The sequence below is a fragment of the Leptodactylus fuscus genome, chromosome 2 (genome assembly GCF_031893055.1).
Source record: "Leptodactylus fuscus isolate aLepFus1 chromosome 2, aLepFus1.hap2, whole genome shotgun sequence".
In the NCBI taxonomy this organism is placed as follows: Eukaryota; Metazoa; Chordata; class Amphibia; order Anura; family Leptodactylidae; genus Leptodactylus; species Leptodactylus fuscus.
Window position 1 is genome coordinate 96,398,221 of NC_134266.1, and position 20,978 is coordinate 96,419,198.

A 20,978-nucleotide genomic window follows, 5' to 3' on the forward strand; every position below is an offset into this window, starting at 1 on the left:
AACATGTCTCTAGGGGAGCATTGCACTGGGAGCCAGCTTTAAAGATAATGCTACGCTGGTACAGGACTTCTAGTCAGCTGGCGCACATGGACCCTTCTTTTTCGAAACTCTGCTGGAGGGGATGCGGTCGCGTGGGGTCTTTTATGCATTTATGGTGTGAGTATCCTCCAATCTTAGCCTTTTAGGTAGCTGTATTTCACTTCATGTCCACCATAGCTGGTCTTGCTATATATCCCTCGCCCAGCCTGGCTCTTTGTTTCTTGGACACTGGTCTTTTCCCCTTAGGTACACAGGTTGTGTTGGGACAGGTAGTGCTGACGGCTCAGTCCATGATCGCCCATCAATGGAAATCCGCGCTTTGTCTGACCATTAATGAACTAATCCATCATGTCGACATAGCCTTTACTTTGGAACGAATGCTGGCTAATTTGGTCATCCTACGTGGAAACTAGGAAGACGTCCTCTCCCTCTCAGACCCAGTCTGGTCCCAGCGCGACTCCTTAACTGTAAACTAGTAATGGGGGGTTCTGTGAGATCTTTATGGTAAGGTCTGGTGGCTGATATTTGTCTACCCTGCGGCTCCTCTGACTTGTACTTCATGTGCCCCTGTGGCACCAGGAACTTATCCAGGTATACTGTTCTGATTGTGTATTTTACTTTTTTTTGATTTTGTATGGTTACTCTTAGCCCTTCCCTTACCTTTTGTCTTTGTCTTCCCCTCCCCTGCGTCTCTCTCATTATAGCTGATAAAAATTGACGTTTCATGAAGTTGTATTAAACCTAACCGCTCCTATTTGTCTGTGAGTGTATGTACATCGAGAGTATTATCTTAGACAGTGCATGACCAATAAAGAAGTATTTATTACCTGATGCTTTTGTGGAGGTGCGCGTATCCTGACTTTTGGTTGTTGAGCCATCTAAAATTATTATGTGTTTTGAATACTACAGTCAGGGGCAGTTCCCAGCCCCAATAACCACAGCCACCTCTTTGGAATTGGCATATTGATAAAGTTGTTGGGTCTCCAAATCATTTTAGTCTTTATGTTACAGTTTCACACAAGAAACTATAAAAGTTTGCTTACTAATAACAAAGCTTCTTACTTGCCAACTAGGATTGGGCAGCGTTAGTGGACAAGTCAGAAGTCTTGAGCATATTGAACATGAGCCCTTTTTCGAAGTGTAAAATTTCCTGTACAGGCATTTCTGTGACCTCTGAACTACATACAGATTTATTTTTTTTTAAAGTGAAGGAACAAAAGTAGATAGCTGAGGGATAAAAAAAAAAAAAAAAAAAATAGGCAAAAATGGGCAATACGGAGGTAATTATGTATGAGATAACATATATTCTGCATAACAAGAAAGTATTGTATAAATTCCTAAGTATCTGCCCATGCCAAGTGTTCATACCAAGGCAAAATATTTAATACTGGGCAAGAGGGCATGGGGTTTGTTCATAACTATCATTTTTTTAAAAAAATTTCTTAATTATTCATAATTTTATAATATTATAAAAATTTTCAGGTCCAGATTTTGATAAGGGCCTCTGGACCAGAAAAGATTATTTGTGCACAGCCAGTGATCCTTTACGAGGATCTGAACTAATCGTGTCCTGAAGAGGGCACTCGGACCAATGGCCTAGTCACAGACATAATCAGCCTCCTCCCTCCCCAAACCAGAACCCCACAAATGGTAGGGAAAGCCCGACCACAAATATATGACAGGTCTGAAAACTATCACAATGCCAGCTGGACTATATTAATGTGCACTAGTCAAGAAAGCATGGCCTCAACCCAGAACATAAAACATAGGAACAAGTGAAAGATAATTAGTAAGTCCTCACCAACATGCTCAGTCAAAAACACCACAAAAAATGGAGTGACCAAATCATTGATTCCCTGGACATATCCACTTGCAGGGTGTCGGATGGCCCAGATAAACAAGATTCTTTCAAAAATCTGTTATAAGAAAAGTACATTAAAATGCATGTTTACTTTATGAAACAAAGAAGCCAATTTAATACGACATTACGCATGCAAAACAACATACATATATAAAATAAAAAGAAAAAAACCTCAAAAACCAACAATTATTACACTATATCAGGGGTCAGCAACCTTCAACACTCCAGCTGCTGTGAAACTACAACTACCAACATGCTCCATTCACTTCCATGAGAGCTCCAAGAACAGTAGAGAAAGTATGCATGCTGGGAGTTGTAGTTTAACGAAAGGTTGCCTACTCCTGCTCTCTATATAAACATTTTTCATAAAAATAATCATTATGGATTAGTAGAAAATATTGGTAAAACACACTGCAGTACCCTGTATAAAATAGGCAATATACTAAGTATATATTTAAGTATGTTTTACAATAGAGAGTTCATTTTCATATGTAATTCCTGTGAAGTCTTATACATTATCAACAATTTTTGAATATGGGGAGCAAAATACTGGAGTTTCCTACGCCAATCCTAATAAAGGCCCCAACTGGCACAAGGTGAACCTGAATTATCAATTGGCTCTGGCCTCTTAGTAAAACAAGCACACACCTGTATACCAGGATGGAAGTCTAGATAAGTCAGGAACTGGCATAAAATTCCTGTAAAACTCAGGCCAGAAAAACTGATGAGGTAGAATAAATATCTGCAGAACATGATAGCGAGGTGCAGAACAGGGTATGTAACACATCTTTGGCATACGAAAGTGTCTTGTGCTAAAGATGCAACACATTATCGTACATCTATGACAGAAAACTGGAATCGAATTGTTGAGAAATTTCCTGCACGCATAAAATCATTTTCACATAGATAGCCTTAAAATCGAATCCTATATATATATTTATTATTGTCTGTAATAGTATGGGGAGGCAGCTGTTTTTGCAGATAACTATTTTAGGTGTCCAGCTTTAACCCCTTCCTGCCGATGGCACTTTTTGACTTCCTGACCAAGCTCGATTTTTCAAAACGGACATGTGTCACTTTATGTGGCAATAACATTGGAATGCTTTAACTTACCAAAGTGATTTTGAGATTGTTTTTTCATAACACATTGTACTTCATGTTACTAGTAAATTTTGGTCGATATGTTTTGTGTTTAATTATGAAAAAATAGGACATTTGGTGGAAATTTTGAAAACTATGCATTTTATAAAGTTTGAAATGATGTGCATTGCATACAGATAGTCAGACCGCCAAAATTATATCCTAAATCTCATGTCCCAGATCTCTGCTTTATGTCGGCATCAAACTTTAGGCGCCCTTTTATTTTTTACAGACATTAGAAGATTTACAAGTGAAACAACAATATTCAAAATTTTCAAGAAATTTCTAAAACCCATTTTTTAAGGGGCCAATCCAGTTATGAAGAGGTTTTGAAAGACCCTTGTATTAAAACCCCCATAAATCACCCCATTTTCTAAACTGCACCCCTTAAATAAGCCAAAACAACATATACCTAGTATTTTAACCCTATAAGTGCTTAACAGGAATTAAGACAAAATGGAGGTGAAATTTTCAAATTTGATTTTATTTACTAATATTTTTGTTTAGCCCTAGAATTTGCACATTCACAAGGGGTTAAAGGAGAAAACGCATCCCACAATTTATGCAAGTTCTCCCGACTACCATAGTACCCTACTTGTGGGTGTAAACGAATATATGGACGCACAGCGAGACGCAGAAGGGAAGGCGCGCCAAGGAGCTTTTAGAGGGCAGATCTGGCTGTGATCAGTTTCAGGAACCATGTCGCATTTACAAAGCCCTTGAGGTGTCAAAACAGTGGAAACCTCTAGAAAGTGACCCCGTTTTGAAAACCGCACCCCTCAAAGAATTTATCAAGTGATGTAGTGAGCATTAGTAACCCCAAAGTGAATATGTAAGCTGTGCAGAGTAAATTGGGTACACCAAATCCCATTCTATTTTCCCACTAGCTCCTATGACACGGACGGGGAAGAGGGGCATTCTGGGGGATCAACGCTGGTGTCTTCTCTCTCATAAGCTCTAAATATGGGGTGTCCCCTGAAAATGCTCGTACATCTTATACATTTCCTTCTAGTCACAGCCACTTATGTCCTAATGATTTGGCGACTTTTGGGGTTTTTGTCTTCACATTGTACAAGCTAGATTTCTATTTTCTGGCAATGTGGCCATATGAGGGATTGGTGTTTGCGGTATTAGATGTACTTTTCAATGCCACCATTTTGGGCCCTGTAACTTATTGACTACATTTTATTAACTCTTTCTGGGTGGGATGTAAAAGGAAACATCAATTCTGGCATTGCTTTTTAGCATTTTTTTTTTTCCCGTTCAGAGTACAGCATAAGTAACATGTTACCTTTATTCTGCGGGTCGGTACGGTTACGGCAATACCTCATTTATATTATTTTTTAATGCGTTGCTATTTGTGCAGAATAAAATTCAATTTAGGGGAAAAAATCAATTATTTTTGCATCGCCATCTTCTGAAAGGCATAACACTTTTAATTTTCAGTAGACAGAGCTGGTTGAAGGCTTATTTTTTGCGGGATGACCTCTACTTTCTATTGGTACCATTTTGGTTTTCATATGATCATTTGATTACTTTTTGTTGAACATTTTTTAAGGCCAAGGTAGTGAATAATAATTTTGTGCAGTTTTCTACTTTTTAAAAAAAAAAAAAATTTTTATGATGTTTGTCATTCGGGTTAAATAATGTTTTAATTTCATTGTTCAGGTTATTACGGATTCGATGATACCAAATATGTAATGTTTTTTTCTATTTTTCTTTAATTTTACGTAATAAAATACTTTATATGGGAAAAAGGGATTTTTGGGGCTTTATTTATTCCTAATTTATTTTAAACCTATTTAAACTTTTTTATTTTTACTTTTTTATAACTTTTTTTTCTGTCCCCATGGGGGATTGAAGCAGTGATCTGCTGATCACTGCTTAACTACATGTACGTTGCAATACACGTGTATTGCAGAGTACAGGAAGCTCTCATCCCCGTGCACACAGCTTCCATTTTGGCAGGATCAACCAGGTACGTGGAGGGGACAGCATGGGGCATACCCGGGGTCAATGATCAGACCCCGGGCTGCCCACTACCAACACCGGCACCCCCCAAAACAGTCACGGGGGGTGCCAATCGGCACCATTATGTACCGAAACTGGACCCGGTTCCGACCGCGGGTGTTACAGGGCATTGTCAGCCGTATGTTACGGCTGACATCCGCAGGGCATGGTGCGCACACAGTTTCTGTGTGCGCACCATGCAGCCGCCGTAGTACTACGGCGGTTTGCGGAAAGTCCTTCCCGGCAGCACCGTACTATTACGACGGATGTCGGGAAGGGGTTAAAGACTTTGTGCATTAATTATTATTTTTTTTTTTATTTTTTTTTTTATTTCTCACGGCTGAACACATTTTGTGGTTGTCTTGCTGTGATCGTATTTAGTCAGCAACCAATTGTGCAAGTTCTCCCACTTAAAAAGATGAGAGAGACCTGTAGCTCAACTATGAGAGATAAAATGAGAAAACTTATCCAGAAAATCACATCGTCTGATTTGGAAAGAAATTATTTGCAAATTATGGTGGAAAATAAGTATATGGTCACCTACAAACAAGCAAGATTTCTGAGTCTCACAGACCTTTAACTTCTCTGTCCTCCACTCATTACCTGTAGTAATGGAAACTGTTTGAACTTGTTATCAGTATAAAAGACCACTGTCCACAACCTCAGTCACACTCCAAACTCCGCTATGGTGGAGATCAAAGAGCTGTCAAAGGACACCAGAAGCAAAATTGTAGCCCTGCACCAGGTTGGAAGACTGAATCTGCAATAGGCAAGCAGCTTGGTGTGAAGAAATCAACTGTGGGAGCAATAATTAGAAAATGGAAGACATACAAGACCACTGATAATCTCCCTCCATCTGGGGCTCCAAGCAAGATCCCACCCTGTGGGGTCAAAATGATCACGAGTATGGTGAGCAAAAATCCCAGAATCACACGGGGGACCTAGTGAATGAACTGCAGAGAGCTGAGACCAATGTAACAAAGCCTACCATCAGTAACACACTACGCCGCCAGGGACTCAGATCCTGCAGTGCCAGACGTGTCCCACTGCCTAAGCCAGTACATGTCCGGGCCCGTCTGAAGTTTGCTAGAGATCATTTGGATGATCCAGAAGAGTATTGGGAGAATGTCATATGGTCAGATGAAGTCAAAGTAGAACTGTTTGGTACAAACACAACTTGACGTTTTTGGAGGAGAAAGAATACTGAGTTGCATCCAAGGAACACCCTACCTACTTGTAAAGCATGGGGGTGGCAACATCAGGCTTTGGGGCTGTTTCTCTGCAAAGGGACCAGGAAGACTGATCCGGGTACATGACAATGAATGGGGCCATGTATCGTGAGATTTTGAGTGCCAACCTCCTTCCATCAGCAAGGGCATTGAAGATGAAACGTGGCTGGGTCTTTCAGCATGACAATGATCCCAAGCACACTGCCAGGGCAACGAAGGAGTGGCTTTGTAAGAAGCATTTCAAGGTCCTGGAGTGGCCTAGCCAGTCTCCAGATCTCAACCCTATAGAAAACCTTTGGAGGGAGTTGAAAGTCCGTGTTGCCAAGCGACAGCCCCAAAACATCACTGCTCTAGAGGAGATCTGCATGGAGGAATGGGCCAACATACCAACAACAGTGTGTGCCAACCTTGTGAAGACTTACAGAAAACGTTTGACCTCTGTCATTGCCAACAAAGGATACATAACTGAGATGAACTTTTGGTTATTGACCAAAAACTTATTTTCCACCATAATTTGCAAATATTTTTTTTTCCAAAACAGACAATGTGATTTTCTGGATTTGTTTTCTCATTTTGTCTCTCATAGTTGAGGTCTACCTATGATGTCAATTACAGGCCGACCTCATCTTTTTAAGTGGGAGAACTTGTACAACTGGCGGCTGACTAAACACATTTTTCCCCACTTTATTTATCTATTCCTCCTCTTTTCCCCAATGAGCTGTAGACATTCTTTCCTCACAAACTAATGTGAGCTGCTGTGAGCTGTTTTAGATGATCTTCCCCCTGGGATGTACTGTGAACGACAGTAAAGGATCTTCCCCTACACTGTGCTGTGAGCTGCTGTAGAGGATCTTCCCTGTAGAACATGCTGTGAACTAGCTAAGCAGTGATCATGGTTGAGTCTAGGATGGAGTCGGAGGAGATGCAGCCTAACCTGCTGAATCAAATAGGAGCCAACATATTGAAGTGCATGCATACTACAGAGTAAAAATGGGAAGACTTTTTTTTTTTTTTCTTCAATAATAATTTAGAAGTCAACTAATATATTATTTCATAAAATACAGTGGCAAAAAAAAAGTTCTCTTGCTAAGCAGTCAGACAATATGTACCTCTTATTTCCAAGTGCCAAAGTTGTATATAAATTTTATAAATATAAAAAAGTAGTTTAAACTCACTTCTTGCACTAATGGTTGCTGAAACAATGGTATTAGAGGATTCGTCCTTGGTATATCAATATGAATCTACAAAGACAAAAGTGCAGATATTACAAACATGAATATCAAACTGATATAAAATATGGAAAATATATAAAATGGGGTTAATATAGGAGACCTTGTGTGGCAGTCACACTGTATAATAGACTTCACATTTTGCAGATGAGAGTGGATACATAATAGCTGAGCGTGAAGCAGTTATATGATGTCTGTACGCTGCATGCATGAGAATACAATATAAGGGTGAAGGGCAGGGATACTTTAAAACTATGGAAAGCAAAGAGATTCAATATTTAGTACCTGTCGATAAGTATCTTGATGATGCTCTTCATTTCGGGAATCATAATACTGTTCAATAAAGCCAAAATATTCTGCACGTTTTCTTTGAAGTGTCATTTGGCGCCTTTCTTTATTGGCAGGAAGATAACCCTATGGAAATTACAAATAAATATAACTTACATGGTTCACTAACCTTTCAACCAATTTGATAAATCAATAGTACAGGCCATAAGAAATGTTACAATATATATTATCAGAAAAAAATGCTTCTTTCTCCACTTGTACAACTGTTTCTCTGCTCCCATTCTCACTGCTAGACTGACTGATTTTACTCTGAAAATTCTGCTATATCTGTTTCAAAATTACATTTTTATAGAAGTCTATGGAGTGGTGCAGGATGGAGTAAGCAGAGATGGCGGTTTCTGAGTAAAACTTAGTTCAGAGCAGATTCTCCTCTACTTTCTGTGATCCACCTCAAAATCCGCCTGCAAAAATGCCTCCCATTCATTTCAATGGGAGTCACTCGCATTTTTTTCTGCTAGCGGAAAAAAATTGCAACATGCCCGCACAAAAAAGCCTAAAAGGGATGATAATTTCTTATATAGACATTACAAGTTGCTTTGTATCAATGCAATAGGTTTACTTGGGGTTGGTTCTTGGTTTCTTTCAATAATAACATTTAATTAAAAAACAATGGTTCTAATTCACTACAACCAAGAAACATCACACAACAAGATTCTCTATAACAGGTCAGCAAATTCTCTTGGAATATGTAAATATCCAAAGCTTCCCTCTGCAGATCAAACCCATAAAAACTTCAGTACCATTTTTATTGAATTATTCTATACATTCTACATATAAGTTAACATATAAGTTAATTGAGAGAGGTCCCTTTTTGGATTTCTTTATTTACTTTTGTTCGTGTTCTCTTATTATAAAAATTTCAATAAACACCGATTATACATAAGTTAATTGAGGGAGACAGGGACAGAAATAGGGGTTACCGATAGAAGTCTCCATGTGATTGGCCGTACATCTCGTGGAATCCCAGGCCAGCTACACTTCCGTAGTTCATCTGTAAGAAAATATTTTGTCACTAAAGCAGCTACAAACACCCTTTATGGTGACCGTCAATCGTAAATGATGGATACCTATGTACAAAATGGGAGATTGTAGTTATTATATGGAGATGGCTAAAAAAATGAAGATTAAAAACTGGTAATGTTGTATGCAAAATGTATCAATGGAATATCATAGCAATGCAAATACTGACTGTGCATACTACCAATGATAGCAGGATATGCATGTGTGAAAAATTTAAATAAATGAGTATTGTATAGCGCCTATTAAAATAAACATGTAACCATGTAATACAAGGTTGTGTCTGCCCAGAGCAAGATCACCAGAATGATTAAATTACCCACAGCAGACATGATCATCTTGTATATAGTAGCACTCATTTAAAGTTATCAGAAGTATTTTACATCTCACCAAGGTCAGTGTTTGAGCACGAAAGCAGCTGTCTAAATTTTTCTAGGCGAGTTTTTTCACGGAGTGTCATACTAGGTGCTCCAGAAGCATTCTGATCAGATATCCTGGCAACAAGTGGAATAATAGGGCGGAAGGGATGGGGCTGCAGTTTTTGGAGTGGTTTTCTCAACACAGAGGCATCTAGAATCAAAATCATAAAACGTTTAAAGACACTGATCAAAAGATGAAAGAGATGTTTAAGGGTGCATTCACACTAAGTATACGCTGAGCTGATTCTGAACGTAAAACAGCCCATTCATTTCAATGGGGAGCGCACGTATGCCGGCTCACATTGAAATGAAAGGGATCTGCTTTGTAAGCGCGTATACTTAGTGTGAATGCACCCTAAAGGGGTTTTCTCACAACACACACTTTTGCTCTATCCACAGGATACAGGATTAGTATTGAATTGCTTGGGGATCGACCATTAGGAACTCTGATGAACACAAAAACGGGAAATCTGGATGGAGCGATGGCATCTGTTCTACTTACTTCTACTGGACTGTCAAATATCACAGTGTTAGCAGTTCCATAGAAGAAGACAGAGCAAACATGTCTATAGTGAAAAAATCCCTTTAACAGTTTATTTTCAAGTCATGGAGGGCCCTTCGGTGTACATGAACAGTGTGAAAAAAAAAATCAGCTCTCACACTGTACACAGATAAATCCAAAGAACCATTGATATCATCAATTTACACATATAGCCATAACAGTTCAAACAAGTTACACAGTACTGATGGAAGCACTAAAGTAAGAATGGCACCCGAGGTCATGGATGGAAGCATCCTGGGCAGTGGGGATTTGCAAGAAGTGCAGCATGCAATAAAGACCATCTGTTCTTAGATGGGATACTCATGTGCAGGTTGAGAACCACTGCCATAGCTGAAAGGCAACAGCAAACAGGAAAAAACATTGTCAAGTATTAGCTCCTTCATTAATGGTGGCCATACACAAAGATATCAGCACAAAACAGCAGCAATAATAACAAAAAAAGGAAACCGTGGTAAATAGTAGCTAAACAAAAACTAATGAAAAGTCATTGGCAAAACAATTTTCAATTACTTTTCATTGTTTTATTTTTGTTGTCTTCTGTGGCGAGATATCATTGTACAGCGGTTTAACCAATTGCAGAGGTTTCAGTTAACTCTGCTTCATGTGTGCGTGCAGTTTTTGGAGTGGCTTTCTCAGCACAAAGGCTAGACATAGAGTCTGAAAAAGTTGAAAGATGTTGATCACAGGATAAGAGAAAGACTGACAATACAGTAGATGACAGGATGTGACGCTACTAATGGAGAAAGTGTGCCAAAGTGCATTTGCTGCACTGAGAGAAAAGGGGTAATTCTCTCAAGATCTTCACTTCACTTGGTGAAGCATTTATAAGGATCTTCAGTGTAACAAACGGCATAAATTAGAAGAACGGCAAGAAAGAGCATGACCTGATCGCCAACACATAGCAGCTGTTTGAGGAAACCAGGTACTTTCCAAAGTTCTGACTCAAAGCTCCCTAAACGGTGTGAAAGAACTAGTGAAAGTTATTATGAAGCAATATATATTTATAAAACAAACCAAAAAAAACCCAAAACATTTTATAATTAATATAATCACCTGTCAGTGTATGTACCTGATGAGATTTCATATTGACAGTTCAGAAGTTTAGTTTGATAGGAATTTGGGTGCAGAGAACCTCACTGGTCACTAAAACGAAGGGGCAGAAGCACTCAACTAAGACGTTTCCGTGCCCCCTTTGGCAGTGATTAGTAAGTGGTGTACAGACTCATGAGGGATATTTATGAAGACTGAAGTGTTCAATGCAGATCTTCATACTTCCTAACTGGAAAAGGATGCACCTGATTTACGAGGAAGTACATACCTCCTCATAGATCAAGCGCAAGCTCCACCAGGTGATGCACCTGCACTGGAATCCACACATAACTTGTAAGGATTTCAGGTATCATCTACATCAGTAAACTGGCGTAAATTATCATAAATCTCAAGGGGCCTATAGTCTTTTTTGATTTTTTTATGCATACAATAAACTTGCCCTATAGACTTTCTATTGCATATATACACCACTCCAAGGAGAGCCAAATGGAGCTGAACCAGCACAGCACTCAAATAACTGCTCCTGCCACTTTAATGACCGATTGGGGCTTAGCTGCTCACACCATATAATGTCATGAATAAAATTATTTGGCGATTTAGTATATATTTGAAAAAAAAAAAATTGTGGAGAACCTCATATGTATATATAGCAATACCATTCCCACCTGAAGTGACCCTGTGTAGCTGATCTTCACTGACAGACGACACGATTGTCTGAGAGGAATTGTCTTCTGGCCTTTTGAAGTTTGTTGCGATCTCTAACTCAGTATCAGTCATTTTAGAGCCCAGGGTCTGATAGGATACAGAATGTAAAATCTCTTCACCCTCATCATCATCAATATCCCACGCATCACTGGTACTTCTTGCAAATTCATGAAAACTGGAGGCTTTTCTATTTTTTGGATGACTTAAGTGTATTCGTGGATGACTAGTTGAGAAGCTGAGGAGGGAAAAAAATGAAATTATTTTTCTAATGAAACTATTCTCACTGGTACATTTAATAATAATTTTTGGACTCCGGGAGACAACAGTTAAAACCAATCGACAAGTAATAGCACAGACCGGAACAGAGAAGGAACTGACTCTTACAGTGATATGAGAACAATAATGCTTTCATGGGAGTCTGTCAGCACCAAAACCTTATTAAACCAGTCCCGGTACCTTAGTGCTCAGAGCTGGGATCACAGAGCTATAAATGTGTTTGCAGAATGGCTAGTCATACCTATGAAAATGAGCTAAGAGTGTATCAGGGACAAGTCCTAGGGTGGCTGAGCATTGCTGCAGAATCCTCCTCTCACTCAATACTCTTCCCAGAGCTTTGCCCTCCTCCTGAGAAATGGAAATTATTACTAACATGCTCAGTTGCCCAACAACACTCCCTTTAAAGGGGTTGTCTGGGATAAAAGCAAATTCCTGCACTAATTTAAATACCCTCACCCTGCCTACTTTCTAAATTACGTAATTTATTAAAAATATATATTTACCCATATTTACATTTTCTGGTTATCCAGTGACAATCCGTTTCCGCAAACAGAACGTCACTACTACTTCCCCCATCCATCCCATTTTACTTACCTCTCTTCCTTCCAGACTTCCTCCTGTGGGAGGGCTCCTCCCTCTTTCCTGACTGCCGGCGCATGCAATAATCGCAGCGCTGCACTGTGCTCTACAGTTGATAATTCACCTTTACTGGGTAGGCGTGGAAGCAGCTCTCACGTCTGCGCAGGAGAGCCCAGAGCAGCACTGGCACTATTGCGCTTGCTCGCAGAATCAGAAAAGAGAGAGGGGCTGTCCCGCAGGAGGAAGTCTGGAAGTATGAGAGGAAAGTATGATGCGGTTGGGGAGGGTCTGAGTTAGTTACGAAGGGCTAGTAGTGGACGGGACAGCTAGAGAGACAGGGAGGGGGTGTATGGGAGGGAGAGAGGAGGGGGGGAAGCAAGATGAGAGGTAGCTAGTGTGGAAATTACATAGCAGGAAGCTGAACATTGTAAACAAAAGCAGAAGACACCACAAGCTCCCAAAGACACCCAGAAATCACAATAAAGTACTGAAGCTGCTTTAAAGGGATTCTACCACTAAAACACTTTTTTTTCTAGTTACCACGTCGGAATAGCCTTTAAAAAGGCTATTCGTCTCTTACCTGTGGAAGTGCTCTCCGCCGCGCCGTTCGTTCAAAATACCGGTTTGTACCGGTATGCTAATGAGTTCTCTCGCAGCGATGGGGGCGTCCCCATCGCAGGAGCAGCGATGGGGGCGTCCCCATTGCAGCTCGAAAACTGACCGCAGCGCCGCCTCTCTGGTCTTCGGTGTCCTCCCTTTGCTTCTTCAGCGTACTGTCGGACGCCTGCGCAGTACGCTCTGTTCGGCGAAGATTGCCGAACGTACTGCGCTTGCGCGAAATTGCGATCCCAGCCATAGTGCGGGCACCGAACTTTCGCGCATGCGCAGTACGTTCGGCAATCTTCGCCGAACAGAGAGCATACTGCGCAGGCGTCCGACAGACGCTGAAGAGGCAAGGGGAGGACACCGAAGACCAGAGAGGCGGCGCTGCGGTGAGTTTTCGAGCTGCAATGGGGACGCCCCCATCGCTGCTCCTGCAATGGGGACGCCCCCATCGCTGCGAGAGAACTCATTAGCATACCGGTACAAACCAGTATTTTGAACGAACGGCGCGGCGGAGAGCACTTCTACAGGTAAGAGACGAATAGCCTTTTTAAAGGCTATTCCGACGTGGTAACTAGAAAAAAAAGTGTTTTAGTGGTAGAATCCCTTTAATAATGTTTTTGGTGGTGACAGACTACCTATAAAGGAGTTAATGAAGCAATCACCATCAAATAAATCTAAAATCATAACTATATAAAGGCCTGCCAGTACTTTATAGTGATCAGAGTTTTGACAGAGTTAAAATGGCTTTCTAGAATGGCTGCTTGATTTTGACATAAAGCCATGTTCAGCCGCCCCAGGACTTGCCCCTGATACACTCTAACTTGAAAGGAGTTAATGAGGAGATCACCATGAGCTAAAATTAAAATTCTAAGTACATATAGGTGTATATTGACAGAACCTTATACTAGGGCTACATGGTCACTTTGAGACCGACATACACAAGGCAAAACATTAAGGTGTCCTGCTGCTCTCATATCAAGTAATGAATGTGGTCATGCTGTAACTTGCCATAATACAACACAATACTCTAGAAACCTAAAATGTGATCACCATAAAGATAAAGAAAATAGCAAAGACCACTCGGCAATAATATTTCAAAACAAAGTGTACCAGAGTTTTCGGTGAAACTTACAAATCCTTCAGTCTTCGTTGTGACATTGTTTATGCCTGACCCTTCAAAATTGTTCATTTATTCCTATTTGTGGGGATAATTGCCCTATTTTGCCAAAGCAATGGGATGGGGTACATAGTGTGGACCTCTGACTGTAATTTACTGATCAAATCAGGCTCAGGAGTGTGAACAAAGCCTCATGCCAATGATAGTCATTGGCATGAGGCTTTGTACACACTCCTGAGCCTCATTTGGTTCTATTAGGGCTGGGGCGATTATGACCTAAATCAAAATCACGATTAATTGTCATTTTATCTTGATTACTATTAATGGTGCTATTCACCTCTTCTGATGTCAGAGGCCGCCAAGTCTCAACGGTCCCCGACTACAGGCAGGAGTCCCGAAGACAGCAGAGAGCCGCATCAGAACCAGGAAGAGATGAGTAACATTGTTTTTTTATGTTTGATCACCTCCCCAGGACCTTTGCTTATTATACTCTGGGGTCTGAAGAGATCTCAAGAGTATTATAATTGTAGTTTTGGATCGGATGAACAAAACTGCAGGTATTGTAATAACTGAACCAAAATAACCAAAGTGAACCAAATCACGTCAGTTAACCTGGTTGATGTTCGGATGCTGTTATTTTTTGAGTAATCACCCAGCTCTATGTATTACCGTATATACTCGAGTATAAGCTGACCCCCTAATTTTACCACAAAAAACTGGAAAATTGACTCGAGTATAAGCCTAGGGGGGAAATGCAGCAGCTACTGGAAAATTTCAAAAATTAAAATGGCCGGAGTTTTTGGTAGCAGTAGGTGCTGGGAAAGGGGGAGGGGGTGTTTTGGTTGTCTGTCTTCCCCTGCCCTGAGCTTGAGGACTGGATTTTTTTTCCCCCAGCATGAAAAAAATGGTAGATTCAGCTCACTATATCCATATGAGTAAACTTCTCCTGGAAAGCCCGGTATACAGGTGAACTCTGCCTGATAGTAACGTATGTATCCAATAAATAAATTAACCAGCTGCATCCAGGATGTAGTTGAAAAATCTTCACGGTAGTTTAAAATTTAACTTTTATTCGATCATTTAAAAAGAGTTACATAGTAACTATAACAGGTACAAAGTTAACCAGTCTACAAAGCGACACGTTTCGGGAACGTCTCTTCCCTTCTTCTAAGCTCACTTGGAATTCAGCCTGGCTGAATGTAGGGTATCTGTAGTGCTCCTATTAACCCACTCCCGACGGAATAGGAGCACTGCAGATGGACTATATTCAGCCTAGCTGTAGTCAGACTGAATCCCAAGTGTGCGTGTGGGGGTGGGCGGGGGGGATCTGCCCCTTTAAGCTCAGGGAAGGGGCAGACAGACAACCAAAACACCCCCCCCCCTTCCCCAGCACCTACTGCACTCCAAACCCCGACCCTCCATCAACATCAATCAGAGCGTCAGCAGTTTTGGCGGCACGGTCCGGACCCACACGTAGCGCCATCTTCCTGTGGCCCCCGCCAGTATTGTCACTTAACTGCGCAGAGTCAGCAGTTTTAGTGGCAAGGTCCACGGGGAGTGCAGCAGGATGCCCTCACTGTCCGGCTCCTGTGGCAGCTCCAGGCTGCTGATGGTTCAGATGCAGCTGCTCCTCGCTCTCTGCCTTCAGCTGCCGCCGGTCCGGACCCGCAGGGAGCGCCATCTTCCTGTGGACTTGACGCCGAAACTGATGACTCTCTGCGCAGTTAGTGACGATGCTGGCACTCCCCGCGGGTCCGGACTGGCGGCAGCTGAATGCGGAGAGCGAGGAGCAGCTGCACCTGAACCATCAACAGCCTGAAGCTGCCGCAGGAGCCGGATAGTGAGGACATCCCGCTGCACTCCCTGTGGACCTTCTGGCTGAACAAATGCAGTAGAATGTGAGTGCAACCTACACCGTGCAAACAATACAGTGTCTGCAGTGTATATAACAATATTCCCCCTGGGCTTGACTTGAGTATAAGCCGAGGGGGACTTTTTCAGCACAAAAACTGTGCTGAAAAACTCGGCTTATACTCGAGTATATACGGTATATATTCTCATTCTAGCTGTGTCACTATATTTGGACAGATCTTAGATATGCAATGTACTGTATATACTAAATAGAGCCTGTGGTTGTACACAAGCTTATCTTTTCACAAGCTCCTCTCATCCCCATGCTGAGTCAGAAGTAGTGACATAGTGAACTTACCTTTTCAGTGTCAAAGTGCAATGTTGCACCCATTTTAACCTGTGGTTGCAACATATTGGGACCTGTCAATCTTTTCTTTAGTGAGCGGTGCTGAATGCAACTACAGCTGTTCTGGCAGGCATGACCATACTTCAAGTGACAGGGCCAGAGTCAGTATTTAGAGAAAGAACGTAGGCAAAGAGGAAGAGATAAGTGATACAAGATGACAAGTTTTGAAAAACTTTTTAAAAACTGTTGCGTTACTCAATCAGGGAAAATGTATTTTATTTGTTTACATTCACTGCTGTCAACATCAAGAGTTGCAACTTTGTATACAAAAAACAGTCTAGCACAAAAATGTGTGACCTTTGGGCACATACACCAATATGAGACAAAGGATGTGATAGTGGCACATGACTGCAAAAGACTTGCCACTATAGATAGAAACACCTACAAAATTCCTAGCTCTAGATTTACATGACAAAGGTGCTCAAACCTTTGCAAATGGTACAGATCTCAGATAGTAATTTAAAAGAGGCATTTTTTTTTCTTTACAAAAAAAAAAAGATTTAAATATAACTTCAACATAACTCCTCTTACTCAGGAACAGATTCAGCACTAAAATTGCAAAATGCCTTTACAGCATTTAACTGTGTCGTGTGACCTAAGCTCATAAATGTGACTCCCTGCTTGGCTGCTTTTTAGCTGCATCAGGATATAGCTTTGATATTTGACTACAGTTGACTAGATCCTCCGAGGGTGGCGGCGGTGTGAAACAGAATTGTATCAGTTGGTTTAAACATGAAAGGCCTTCGCCACTTCCCTGAAAAGGGGGTGTGGTCATCAACCTTGCCAGATTTTTCATCATTTACACTGGAAATCTGGCGTAAATGATGCAAGAAATGTACATCAGCTATAAGGTGGCATACATTTCCCCTGTAGTGCAGGGCCTGGGGAAGGGTGTAGGTCACTTATGAGGAGGCAAGCACCTGATAATAAATGAGGTGCACCCTCCGCCGACTTTGGGGCTATGAATACAGATCTTAGTAACCTCACTCTTCATAAATAAAGTTTTTCCTTTCAGTTCATACATAAGCCCTTGAATATAAAAGCCCTCACCTTTTTTCGAGTGGTGGTTGCTGAGCACCGTACACAGGCTGGATACTGAGGAAAGAAATAGGGGGAAAATATTAAGACACGTTTTCAGTAATTCTTATAAAAGTGCATACTACAACTCACATCTAATGTATAATAGTTAGACAGTGGAAACCTACACCAGGCAGTAACATGGTAAGCCAAATGTATTATTGTAGCTCGCACCATGTGACAGGTGTGGTACATCTGAATATCAGACGACAATTTTCTACGACTTTCACCAATTCTTGGATGGATTACTTTATAGGAAACCATGACTTTGTGACTAGAAACCAAAGCGCACAAATAATAAAGTTGCTTCAAATTACAATGTCACTTAAACACGTAAATGGATCTTGCACACATTCTCACTTATCCGTTGCAAACCATGGCTGAATACAAAAACAATAGGAAATGGTAGGGATTTTCTGGGAATGAATCTGACTAGGGGTGTCTGATGCCCTGGACCCCCACAGCTCATCTGCTCGGAACGTGGTGCTTTAGTGATGCTGCTTCCGATACCAAGGCCAGAGACATCACTTTCATTGGTCATGTGACCTATATTCCAGCTCAGTCCCACTCAAGTAAATTGCAGAGAGCTGCAGTACCAAGTCCAACCCCTATACAATGTAGGACATTGTGCTTAGTGTTCAGTAAAGATGTCACAGTGCTCACCAGGACACCAGATCTTCTGGAGGAGAGCTGAACCCGCCTGAGTGACAGGGCTCTCCTCCAAAGTGCCTCCTGGCTGTCCTATTTGGCTGGAAGAGTTGCTGGTGAACAAAGAGCTGGTTCCCTGTGACCTGCCATTTAACCCTACATGAGCATCTTCTAGATACTGTTACATGATATTGATATTTCCACATCTATAGAGATAGGTGAGATAAAGTTGTGATCATGAGGGAGACATAGCCTGCACTTCTTGTCAGTACTCCCCTCTGATGATCAAGGTGATCCGCAGTTCCACAGTCGGACATGGCTGATAACAGGGAGCAATAGACTGAATGTAACAGTACAACTAATGGAGATGCCTAATGTTCAGGGCTCATTTAGAGCTCGCAGCAGGCACCAGGCACTTTTTGGTTGTGCCTCATCACGTCAACCAACCTGCCCGGTAGTTTTGAACTTCTCTTCCAGAACTGCCGCCTGTTCTCTGACATCCCGGCGGCCTTGTCAGACTCTCCCTACTATAAACTCTCATCCACTTCCACCACAGCAGCTTGGTTAATTCAGCGGACAGCAGCGCCTTCTACACGCAGCCAATCAGCAGTAGCAATGCTACGAGGTCACTTCCAACAAGAAGGGTAGCGGCTAGTTCCTATCCTCTACTAGGACCTTGATGACGTGACGGTCACATGACTGTGATGCTACTACGTCATGTGACAGCGCAATGGAGAAAGTTCAGACTGCGAGTGGGAGATTCAAATACGGGGCAGCAGCTCGTGTCCGGATTAGAAATGGTGATGTATGTCAGCGGCCTGGGCTGTGTGCACGGTGTATGTACGTACGGGCTCAGGTACGGGCCAGATAAAACCTCTCCTCGGGTGATGACAAAGAGCTGACCTTACTGACAGCTGCTGCCGGTGCTTGGATCGTGTACAGCAGCCTCTCCACTCTTCCTCTAGACTCTGGGACCGCGATTTCCAAGTGAAATGCAATTTTTTTTTTCATCTGAAAACCCCTTTGACCACTGAACAATAGTCCAGAACTTGATGATATTCTGTTATTGAGATGCCCTAGTATATGGTTTTATTTACACTTTAACCCCATAACAAAAATCCAAAACTGTGCCAATTTGTTTTTTCAAAAAGTTGCCATCTTCTGACACCTGTATTTTTTTATTATACTTACATGTATAGGACATCATATTTTTTTATTTATTTTTTTGTTTGCAGGGTCAGGTGCACTTTTTAGTTATACCATTTTGGGGATTTGTATTGCTTTGATCATTTTTTATTCAAATTTTTATCAGAGGCAAAACAGTGAAAAAACAGCGGTTTGGCACTTTTGATTTTTTTTTTTTTCCCCACTATGGCGTTTACTGTATGGGAAAAATATTTGTAGAGTGGACATTTTTGGGCACTGGGATATCTAATGTTTAGGTGTTTCACGGTATTTAAGTACTTCTATATGTGTTCTAGAAAGAGGGGGTGATTTGAATTTTTAGTTTTTTAAGCTTTTTTAAAAGAAATTTATTTTTTTTGTTAAAAAAAAAAAAAAAATGCATTTATTAGACCCCCTAGGGTTCTTGAACCTCAGGGGGTTTGATCACTAATGCAATGCATTACAATGCTAGTGCAAAATACCAGCATTTCTATTGCAGGTTTGCGCCGTATGTCAGCGATCCCCAGCAAAATGACAGCTCCCACACGCTGCTGGTAACATGGCGCCTTGATCCGCTTTGACCAAAGGCACCAGAAGGGTTAAAGGAATCCTATCATTAAAACGCATTTTTTTTGTGACTAACATGTAAGCTATTCTTCTCCTACCTTTAGATGTCTTCTCTGTGACGTCATTCGGTAGAAATCTCGTTTTTTTTTGTTGTATGCAAATGAACTCTCTCGCAGCACTGGGGGGCGAGCTGCAGCGCTCAAACAGCACTGGGGGTGTCCCCAATGCTGCGAGAGAACTCTCCAGCGCCGCCTCCATCTTCTTCAGGAATGGCCTCTTCATGCGTGACCCGGCACTTGGGTCAAACTTTTAGGCCTCAGGCAGAGCTGACTGCGCATCCCACAGGCCACAAGAAAATGGCCGCTTACTTGCTGTGTATGCTGTTCTCAGCATACTGTTCAGGCTGGTAAGACTGCGAATACAGAGTTTCAGTTTTATGGGGGGTTTTTTTTTGGAAAGTCTAAAAAGAAAATTAAAAAATACTTAACTATTTATTTATTTTTTGTGACCTAGATGGAGTAAAACTAGGGATTGAGTTAAAAAAAGGATTGTCTAACGCATGCTATAAAAATGTTTTAAAAATAAATAAATTCACCTTTTTCACTATCTTTACTGAACCATAAGTGGTGACATTTTAATTGTGTTCAGATCACGACAGCAGTCTTCTGCGTTGTTCACATGTCGCTCGTGTTCAGACTATCATTGAGAATTCTCTATTTCGTTATGGTAAAGTAAGCTGTTACATGAAAAACACTGTTCAATCTTCAGGCAACATCTCAGCACAGAAAGAGCAGAAAAGGCTATCTTATCAGTGATTGACAGCTATCTCTGTATGCACAGTCATAGAAGGGAGGTTTGATCCCAATGGAAGTGCTGGTATAGACAAGCAATGCCTAAAGTGTCTGACCACCCTGTATTGTGGAAAATGGCACAACGTTTGATGCTAGGGTCACACCTGCATTAGGGTGAATTCACACTGAGTAAACACTAGCTTATTCTGAACGTAAAACACGTTCAGAATAAGCGGCGTCTAAAGCAGCTCCATTCATTTCTATGGGAGCGGGGATACGAGCGCTCC

General features: G+C 41.4%; 1 protein-coding gene and 1 long non-coding RNA gene across 2 annotated transcripts in view; both read right to left on the minus strand.

Annotated features, from left to right (window-relative positions):
* Window positions 1-18,800, minus strand: part of TBC1D22B (TBC1 domain family member 22B) — a 36,911-nt gene extending 18,111 nt beyond the window's left edge. The window contains exons 1-8 of the mRNA XM_075264309.1: window positions 18,617-18,800; window positions 17,495-17,539; window positions 11,570-11,844; window positions 9,264-9,443; window positions 8,777-8,847; window positions 7,794-7,922; window positions 7,455-7,520; window positions 1,841-1,955 (exon numbers count right to left, since the gene is read on the minus strand). Of these exons, the coding sequence (XP_075120410.1) occupies window positions 1,841-1,955; window positions 7,455-7,520; window positions 7,794-7,922; window positions 8,777-8,847; window positions 9,264-9,443; window positions 11,570-11,844; window positions 17,495-17,539; window positions 18,617-18,669 (934 nt within the window). The 5' untranslated portion in view covers window positions 18,670-18,800. The remainder of the gene's footprint in view (window positions 1-1,840; window positions 1,956-7,454; window positions 7,521-7,793; window positions 7,923-8,776; window positions 8,848-9,263; window positions 9,444-11,569; window positions 11,845-17,494; window positions 17,540-18,616) is intronic.
* On the minus strand, window positions 5,833-6,734 carry LOC142193698 (uncharacterized). The gene is made up of 2 exons (XR_012714997.1): window positions 6,285-6,734; window positions 5,833-6,253 (listed from the first exon to the last, which is right to left on the minus strand). It is a non-coding gene; the product is annotated as an uncharacterized LOC142193698 (long non-coding RNA).
* Window positions 18,801-20,978: the final 2,178 nt, after the last annotated feature.